Below are 9,869 nucleotides of genomic sequence, written 5' to 3'. Positions count from 1 at the left end.
GCCAACCGATCCCTTGGCCCGCCAATGGTCCTCACCAACTCCGCCAGTTTCCAGCAGGGACGAGGATGCTCTCCTTCCAGCTCTCCTGGGTAGGGCCAAGCTCAGTGGGCACAGGGAGCCTGGTCCAGCTTGTGTGGATGAGCACAGGTGAGTGACTTCATCTGTCCATAAGGGAATAACAATACCGGCCATCTTCATCAAGTGCCATGCCATTCATTAAGATTTCCTGGTTTGGAGGGTTGAAATCCTTCAAAGTTATAATTTGCCAGCCTTTCCGCTGTCCAAGCACATCACACACATTAACTTCTTGGAATCCCCAAACCCACGCTGCAACAGCCAACTACAGGGCTCCCACCTGCAGACGGCAAAAGTGAGGCTGGGAGAGGCCACGGAGAAGCCACAGGTAGAGTGGAAGCCTGGAGCTCCCAGCTCCCACCTCTCGCTGCTGTTGCCTCTCACCTCCCTCAAAGCTGCTGCTACGAGACAGCTTCTGGCCCCCTGTACAAACACAAAATACCTACAGTCATCTTACCGTTTGCAGCACCTGGAATAAGCACAGCCAAGATGGCAATGAAAGCTAAACGTGATGCAAAGCAATGTTAAAGCAGTAGTTCCTTTTATATTTTTATTTATTTTGGTAATCCACGAGGATGTGCTAAAACCTCTTGTCACTGCTCTTCATCACAGTCACCACTGACACCTACTCTTGCTTTCATATTCCCTTCCAAAACATTTAGTATATAATTTTCAGCAATTTACACCTTCAAGTTGTCAGCTGGTCATAACATATAGCCCTCAAGACAGCAACACTCAATGAGCAAGTTGTTACCTACAATTTCTTTGTTTTTCTATTTAGCACAAACACGCTCAGCATAGCATGTAGCTCAGGTCTGGAAGAGCACAGAAAAGAAATGAATCTCAGTGGTAAACACCTTTAGGTCTTCATTGTGCTTTCGTCTAGGTACAGAACCACCTTTTCCATCCCCTAAATATACAACACTTCTTCATACTTAGACATGGAAAACCAGCTTGCAGTACTGCTGCATCACTGTGGACAATGCAAACATCAACCTGAAGGGCAGACACTTTAACACAGGATCTTTGCAAGCACGACATCCATTCCCTCATTTTATCTCAGACTTTACAATTGCTAATTGTTGCACCAGGCATTTTTAAGAAGCTGAACAAATTTGCTGCTTCTACTGCACTTCCAGCTGGCCCAGGAATAGAAGAGCAAAATTGAGTTGAGATACTGAACTTTTTATCACCACTAGCTGGTTTTCACAAATTGCTTACATTGCATCACAAATATAAGCCAGGCTTTATAAATCTAACATTAAACACTTGCCGTTAGTGATATTTTGGGCTCAATTCTGGAACTAGTAAGTGCTCTCTGCAAGTCAATGGAAGGTGAAGAAGGTGTTCGCTGTCACATGTACTTGATGCATTTGGGAGCTTCAAAGGAGCTACACCAAAATTGTTGTTTTATTTAGCAACAAGGCAAATCAATTAGATCGCCTAATAATTTATCTACCAGCTACATTAAAAAAGCCCACACTTATTTGATTATTTTTATTAAGAAAATGATGAACTGTGCAAAAGAAGTGTCACATAGTCATTTATAAAACACAAGAAATTCACCTGATATATATTTAACATTTCGATGGTAACATTTGAAAGATTATTCTAAAACATCAGTTCTGAATAACCTGCTCACATTTTTATACTGCAAAGGGCTCCTATAAAGAGCATCTAACATATGCAGTCGCTTTCTTATGTAGAAGACAAAAAAGTATGTACTGATGAAATAGCACACATGTAAAAATATTTTAAAATCAAATGCTTTGGGCAGAGAAAATACGTGTAAAGCTCTTGCCTATTTTAAGTGAATATGATATTTTAACCTTTAGCTCTGAGCATCATTCTCAATTAAATGTGCTAGATGCTACAAAACCAACCCATAATGCTGTTCATTACTTCAAACAACAGTCAAAGCAACTTCCACAGTATATTGAACAGTTTACCCTACCTTAGAAAATACTCTTTATTATGAAATTGTTTGCTAAGAGACAAACCTGAGTTGCTGAAGCAATCTGAAATCATCTATTGAAGAACTTGCTAATAGATATTAGCAGAACTATGTACTACCAGAACTGTATAACTGCAAGTGAAATATTCTGTAACTGACAAGCGCAACCTCTTTTTTTTTAATTCTCAATGCTTACAGCTCATTTCAAGGCAATCTAAACACGTCTTCTCAGAGGCTCCCTGAGGTTGCAGAAATAACCAGATTACAATACCCAGATTATTTAACTGGTTGCTTAAACAGGGAAATCAGTACTCACCTAGGGGCAACCAATGTTAAACAATTTTAATGGCAATGAAAATTTAAAAGCCAATAATGCAAAGACAAAAATTAACTTCCCCTTTTTTCTTGTATGTACTTATTATGGACTATAGTGTAACTATTCACTGGAGTTAGGGCATCAGAAAGTAAATCCAGCCCGAAGTGAGACTGTAATAAATAATTCTGCCCGTCATCCAACAATTAACAAGAACTACATCAACTCGAACTCCCGTACCCTGCGAAATGTTTGTTGATTTTTACTTGTTTGTCAAAATATGCCGGTACAAAATACTCAAGAAGCACTTACTAATATTGCCAAAAGGACAGTTATTGCTGCACAGTCACACTAGCTCTCACTGTGGCACTGGCTGCTGCTCGTTCTCTTTCTTTAGCAATTTCCATCTCTATTTTGGCTTTGATTTTATTCCAGTCAACTTCCAGCTGCAAGAACAGAAAAGTGAGTACAACAAGGTCAAATAATATTGTATAGATAGGTCAGACAGCTATTCACTGGCAGGAGAATCTGAAGTTATGAAGTGACCTTACTGATCTTTATATAGCTCTTCATGGATGTCAACTTACAGTAATGGAATGTACCAAGGCACAGTTGAGTTCTAGCAAACTGAGCTTTCCACCTCTAAATTAAAAGAAAACTTGACATAATTTAAAAAATATTTACATCTTACTGTGTAAAGAAAAAAAAACACCAACAACATTAAAACAGGAAAATAACTTGGATCATCTTACATCTAACTTAAATGTAATGAAATGTGTCCTATTACTCAGATTATACCTTTATCAATAATACCTGCAGTAGCATCTTTTGACTGCACCTAAAGTCCACCAAGTAAACTGTTGGCATATTACACTAGTTATTTAATATAACAGAAATCAGACTTCTGCTTGAAATTTGTCTTCTATATCAAGAAGTGTTTTAGCTTTATTTAGGCTTTTCTCCAGCAGCAGAGAATTGTTGTCTTCTGGTTGTATTCTACTTCAGTGAAACTTCAGACAATAGATACAGTACAATATCCATGGTACAGTTGGGTACAATAGTTGTCTTTGTGTCAAAAATGCCTGACAAGAAAGCATGGATCATGGTGTATTTGATGACTACAAAAACATGTCCAAAAACTGGACAAAAAAGTAATTGCAAAGTTCAGTTTCCCTGCTGGAGAATGAAGACTGTCAAAGATAGGATGGGGAAAAAATCTCAACTGCTGCACAGGGAATTTCCAGAGTAGCTGTTATCCTGTTAACTAAGTCATGAAATAAGGAAGATTCTCTGCCAGGGAAGATGTAACTGCAATACCCACATTCTCATGTGAAAAGGTTAATCCCTCAATTCAGGATGCATTTGCTGGGTCCAGGTGCTTTGGATCTGATGACTGAAATCTTTATGGAGCTCTAAGAAAGAATGTGTTTGCTTTAACAGATGTCACGCAGATGCTAAACATACCATGGAAAGGGCTAATTCTACCATCTAGCCCAGAGAGCTACTTGCCAGTGAAGCCAACAAGCCTTGCCAGTGACACCTAGTAACTGCCAAGATATGGATTCTCAGTATACATATTAGGTACATAATACCTTATATATAAAGATGTGAGATATAACAACTAAGCACATTGTTTAGATTCCGTATCTGATCGCAGATCAGTGGTCTCAGCTGCAGTATAGAAAAGACATAAAGACCTTGGTTCTTAAGCCTGGAGGAGTTTTTGGTGGTGAGAAAAAAAAGCGAGAGATCTTTCTTTTCCCAGGGATGGAATAGCAACGCAAAATCTTGATTTTTCTCTTTGTCGTCCTCATCATTTTATTCTAAATTCGCTGCTTGAGTTTGACAGGCTGCATTAGGAATTTAGTTACCACAGTAGCCAACAGCATCAAACTGACTTCATTAGGTAGGTCCCCTCCTAGCTTCAGATCCAGCAGACAAGACCTCCAGGACATGGACAGGGAATACAGCTCAAGGACTTGTTGACTCCAGGAACTTCCCACACTCTAACACCCAATCTTCAAGACTGAGTGTAAGGTGAAACCCCTGCATAGGCTCTACTCACATCACTCTGCTCACACCCTGTCACTGACAAGATGTTATTGCTTAGGAACCCTTCCAGCTCTCTTGATGATTTAAAGACAAGACAGTATTATCTAAAAAGTGTCTTTCAGAAGCATCAGGGGATTAGTATGATTTTTGCTCAGTAATGGATCTGAAGTACATAGAAGGCATACTTTTAGCTCAGCAGCTGAAAATGCTGCACAATAAGAGTGGTTGGAATCCGTTCTGTTATTTTTCTGCATTTCCTAGGTAAAGTACTGTAGAGCAGTTCATCAGGCAGCTAGATATTGTGCAGATTTTTATTCTTGTTTATGAATTGAAACATCCTCAGAAGTGCTAAAAGTTAATGACTTACATTAGAAATCAAACTTTATTGCAAGTAATGGGCACTGTCCAATTAAAGGATCTGATCTAACAGCTCAGATGCAGTTCCTGATCCATCAGCTACTGTGGCTGAAAGGATCTGTTGAAGTACACGTCTCTTTTCATAGCTGCACCCTCAAAATGCTTAGAAACAGCAAGGGGAAGAGCAGGAGGGACATAAGGGCTGCTCAGTGAAATTGCCATCTAAGGTACACATGCGGTACCTCTCATCAAGGTAACGCACTGAAGATACTCCGGTGGAATCTGAGATACTTTTAGCTTATGAAAAGTAAGATCTCTCCTCAATCTTTAAGATCTGAGGAATGCTAATATATTGAAATAACCAATTGATTATGGAGAGATTTTCCAGAGGTTTGAAGAAATATTATACATAGCTATTTATCGTATTTGGCGGAACAGTTCATAATCCACTCTTAACATATATATGGATACTTTCAAAGTTTGTTATTGTTGCTATCCATAAAAGTATGTAAAAATGCTGAAGACATTTAAGAGGTCTACATTTAACCATACTAAGTTCTAGCTCCCTGTTTATAGAAAACAACTGTGCCTTCATTTGTAGAATCTTTGCCAGATACTAAATATGTACATTCCATATCTGTGCCTTCAAATAAAACACACGCACAATGATGACTAGGCAAGTAGCCACACATCAAGCCATGAATTTGCACTCAATCAGATGTAAAATCTTGAGATTTGTGTCCGCATTTGAACCAAAGAAGGAAAAATGCAAAAATAACTCCACCCTCAAAATGGCTACAAAGAACAGGCTGACCTAAAGCTGTAGGAATAATCCCGAGGAATACTTACACCTTCTGCATACTGCAAAAATCTTTTGTTTGTTTCTTTTTTACCAAAGTCCTCTAGGAACTTCTGTCGATAAGCCAGGACTGTGTCAACATGTGTCTTGTGCTTTACTGCTAGCTCTAGCGCCCTGGAATAAAACAGAAACGGGCTTGTCAGGCTATATAAATGTTCTGGCACAGCTACAATCACCACGGTTTTGCAAAACAATATGCTGAACAGCATTTGGGCTGCAGGCAAAGATTCTTAATCTGTAGTGCCAAGCGGTTTCACATTAGTATCAATCACGGGTTGATGGGTTAAAAGCAGTCAGTGAAATGTGACTGTCTACTTTATGATGCATGCTATGAAAAATATCCAACAATTTATTTCTGTTGACAACCTCATCACATCATTGGAGCTTGACAATAAGAATCTTTATTTCAAGGAAAAAAGAATAAGAATGCTTAGAGTTCAGCACTTGATAAAAGGGCAAAATTAATCATTTTTAATAACTTTATAATAGTCAGGAATTAACATATGTATTTACAGCATAGGCTACACAGCATTTAAGAATATTATATAGGTAGGAAAGATTAGCCATTGGACTAGGATAATTGCCTACCCTCATGTCTGCTTTCATTTGAATTGTATAAGGAATACTTAACACTTGAAAAGTTTACTTTTTACATGATGCATATTAAGCAACACGATCAAAAATACAGATATGAGGGGGAAAAAATGTTTTGCCCACAGCAAAATGCACATAATAGCAGGGCAATTAGTAATAAATAGCCTCAGAAGATTCTTTTAGAAAACGTGGGGTTCTTGTTTAAAGGAGAAATTCCTACTTTGTTTTCTCATTCCTAATTCATATTTCATCCACCTACACAGTGCTGGGAGTCTGAACAGCCACATACCTATTTTTAGCAACAAGACATTTCAAAACAGCTTTAGTTCCTTGGGGGTCGCATACAATTTGAGGTATTGCTAGGGACTTTTCTGTGTTAACAATAAAAAAAAGTAAAATGTTACTTAAACATGCTTCTAAGCACATTTCAGACTTTTTATCACAGAATAATTTTATCTTCTAAATCTGATAGAAAACAATTAATTTTACTTCTTTAGTTATTGTGATCATCTTTTTACAGCTTGGGGCAATTACAGACAGAAAATTAATGAGGAAAGCATCTGCAATAACACAGTTGAACTAAAAAAAAATTACAGGTTACCTTAGTAAGACTGCTTATAAACATATTGTGTTTAAAGAAATACTACCTATCCCAGTTGTAAAGATTAATGTTGACTTGAATAGCTTGATAAATAAGGCCTGTCTGAAGAAGCAGGGTTTCAGCTTCTTGCGTGTTTCCACTGAAGAGGAGTATATGAGCCATCCTTGACTCTTTTGATGGAAGATCTTTGATGGAATTGATATACTGAACTTTGTCAATCTGTTAATGAGATTTATAACAGTTTAATAAGGGAAATCAATTAATTAAATCATTTTTGCAGCTATTTAACTCAGAAATAGTTAACTCCATTTTCTTACCTCACCAATTGATGCATAGGCAATTTCTGCTGTAGCCATATCTTTATTGGCAACTGCCATAGCTGCTAAACATGCCCACATAGTTTGATCCTGAAATTAAAAAAAAAAAAAAAAAAGAAAAAAAAAAGTAATTCCTCAAACTTCAAATATTTAGCATTATACCAAGAATGACTTCTCAAAGCAAGTATATAAGTCCTGAAAATAGTGTAGAAAAATACAATATTCCTCAATATGCCATTCACTGCACTGTGGTCTAAGTCTCTTATTAGAAATCCCCTATGTAATTATTTTTCAGAAATTCCTTACTATAATAACTCTGATGTTGTGATCAGCTGAGATTGACAGTGTGGCCGAATGAATCATTAGTTTTCACCATCTCAGCCAGTAATGAACTCTTGCCATAGTATTATTTTACGACCTTATCATTGGTGTCCCCATCACTACTTGTGGAACTACATTGGACACCAAAGCACTAAGGAAGGTTAAAATAATTATTTTAACTTGGTTCATACCAACCTGGCTTCACAAATAACTACTGGAACCATAATGCTGACAATAGCAATAATTGTTCTTATATAGTATGCTTACGATAAAGGTAAGAGAAAGGAACAAATACTTGATAGTGGAACAGATTATGAACCTGCTGAAAAGTAAATAAATAAAAATAAATGTTTAGAATTAAGAATTAGAAAAGCTTGGTAGTAATGGTAATAATATTATACCCTGTTCTCTATTTTCATGCCTTTTGCTTTTTTTTGTGCATTCTTAAGGAAACCCCACAGACTCAGAAAAACATTTAGGAAAATCCTAACATTTTCATGTCCTCCTTTTTTACATTTAACTGCACTACAACAAAAGACCTACTACTTAAACATCTTAGAGTATCTTAAGATACAATATCTGAAACCAGCAGGTGGTTATATATTCAAAAATATAATTTTGAATGCACTTGTCAGTCCATATGCACTCAGACTTAAGTTGTTTTTAATGTTTTCGTAAAGTATGTTTGATGGTAAATTTGAAAATAAATATTTTTTGTAATGTAAATATGTTTTTAAAAGCTGCAGAGAGAACTGCTGATTTAAGTAAGAATAAACAGCCACACTGAGTATGCTCTAAACATATTCCCATATCCTGACTTATAATCACTTTTGTATGAAAAACTACTAGTAAGACCCGTAAAGTCAATGAAATACAGAAAAGTTTACCTACAGCTACAACTTCACTATCAACAGAAAGAAACAATACTATTAATATTACTACTTATACAGATGTTTTGTTTTCTATTTTTAAAGATGCTGCAATTAGATTATTGAAAAAGTTAACATTATACCATATTGAAAATCCCAGTTCCCACTAAGAAATACCAGAATAGAAGCCTATTATTAGAAGGGCAACACAAAAAATAATTATACTTCTCAATTGTTTGGATACGTATTGATTTATAAAGCAAATACACGTTTAAGGTCATGATAATCATACAGAAGTGCTAAGCTCTTTTCTAGGAGTAGCAAGCAGAGTAGCTAGAATAGCTAGAGCTACTGTGCTCTCATGAGCCTCCACCTGCACTACTGCGTCCAGCTCCGGGGCTCACAGGGAAGAAAGAGACGGACGGACCTGTTAGAGCGTGTCCACGAGGATGATCAGAGGCTGGAGCACCCCTCCTATGAAGGGAGGCTGAGGGAGCTGGGGTTGTTCAGCCTAGAGAAGAGGGGACTCCGGGGAGACCTTATGGTGGCCTTCCAGTACCTAAAGGGGGCTGCAGGAACGCTGGGGAGGGACTGTCAGGGAGTGCAGTGACACGACAAGGGGTAGTGGCTTTAAACTAAACGAGAGTAGGTTTAAATTAGATATTAAGAAGAAAATCTTCACTATGAGGGAGTGAGGAATGGGAGCAGGCTGCCCTGAGAAGCTGGGGCTGCCCCATCCCTGGCAGCGCCCAAGGCCACACTGGATGGGATTTGGGCAGCCTGGGCTGGTGGGAAGGGTCCCTGCCCACAGCGGGGGCTTTGAGGTTCCTTCCAACCCAAACCAGTCTATGAATCTATGATTCTATTAAACAGGGGGAAGGAGGCATGGTTTAATGCGATTTTTCTTTGTTTAAAGACTGCCAGACTCACCTCATCTGTTGCTGTTGCCTAAATATATACAAATGAAAGCGAAGGAAAAAAAAAGTGAAATAGAATATGAAAAAATACTAGACAACTGTATGTGGAGATACAGAATATTTTTAATCAGTTGTATTTAAGGCCTAAAACTTAAGCTTATTACCAGCTTCCGTGAGTACCTGTGCTTAATCCATTGGAGGTGAGAATAAAAATAAGATTTATATAATTTTTCACCACCAGCCCCCAATCATCAACAACAAAGCAGAATGGAAATAAGATCTAACATCTTACATGCAATCATCATTATTAAAGTAATATTTGAAAACAAACAAAACACAACAGTGAAACTGTATCTGAATGTTGCCAATTATTAAAATTTACCTTGACAAAGCGACATAATCTGACAGCATCTTCCCACTTAGAACTACTAACATACTCATGAAGAATCACAGGGTAAGGTGAAATATTAAGGTGAATAAGTGAACCATCTGCTCTTCTAATTGTTATTTGATTTCCTACAAAATGTACAATCTGGGGATTTTTGCTAAACTCACTGTGTAGAGAAAGAAAAGTCAGTTAATATTCACTTCTTTTGTACTGAAAAGAACATTAGCAACTTAAAGGAATCTTTGTTTATAA

At 37.4% G+C, this 9,869-nt stretch overlaps 1 protein-coding gene across 1 annotated transcript in view; it reads right to left on the bottom strand.

Moving 5' to 3' along the window:
- Positions 1 to 1,558: 1,558 nt before the first annotated feature.
- Positions 1,559 to 9,869, bottom strand: part of LOC118253114 (intraflagellar transport protein 80 homolog) — a 29,030-nt gene continuing 20,719 nt past the window's right edge. The window contains exons 11-15 of the mRNA XM_050716969.1: positions 9,612 to 9,783; positions 7,123 to 7,212; positions 6,852 to 7,024; positions 5,601 to 5,724; positions 1,559 to 2,788 (exon numbers count right to left, since the gene is read on the bottom strand). Coding sequence (XP_050572926.1) covers positions 2,675 to 2,788; positions 5,601 to 5,724; positions 6,852 to 7,024; positions 7,123 to 7,212; positions 9,612 to 9,783 — 673 coding nt within the window. The 3' untranslated portion in view covers positions 1,559 to 2,674. The remainder of the gene's footprint in view (positions 2,789 to 5,600; positions 5,725 to 6,851; positions 7,025 to 7,122; positions 7,213 to 9,611; positions 9,784 to 9,869) is intronic.

Source organism: Cygnus atratus, unplaced genomic scaffold (assembly GCF_013377495.2).
Source record: "Cygnus atratus isolate AKBS03 ecotype Queensland, Australia unplaced genomic scaffold, CAtr_DNAZoo_HiC_assembly HiC_scaffold_66, whole genome shotgun sequence".
Lineage (NCBI taxonomy): Eukaryota > Metazoa > Chordata > Aves > Anseriformes > Anatidae > Cygnus > Cygnus atratus.
Note: the sequence above shows the minus strand (reverse complement) of the source record. Positions and strands in the feature narration are given on the sequence as shown.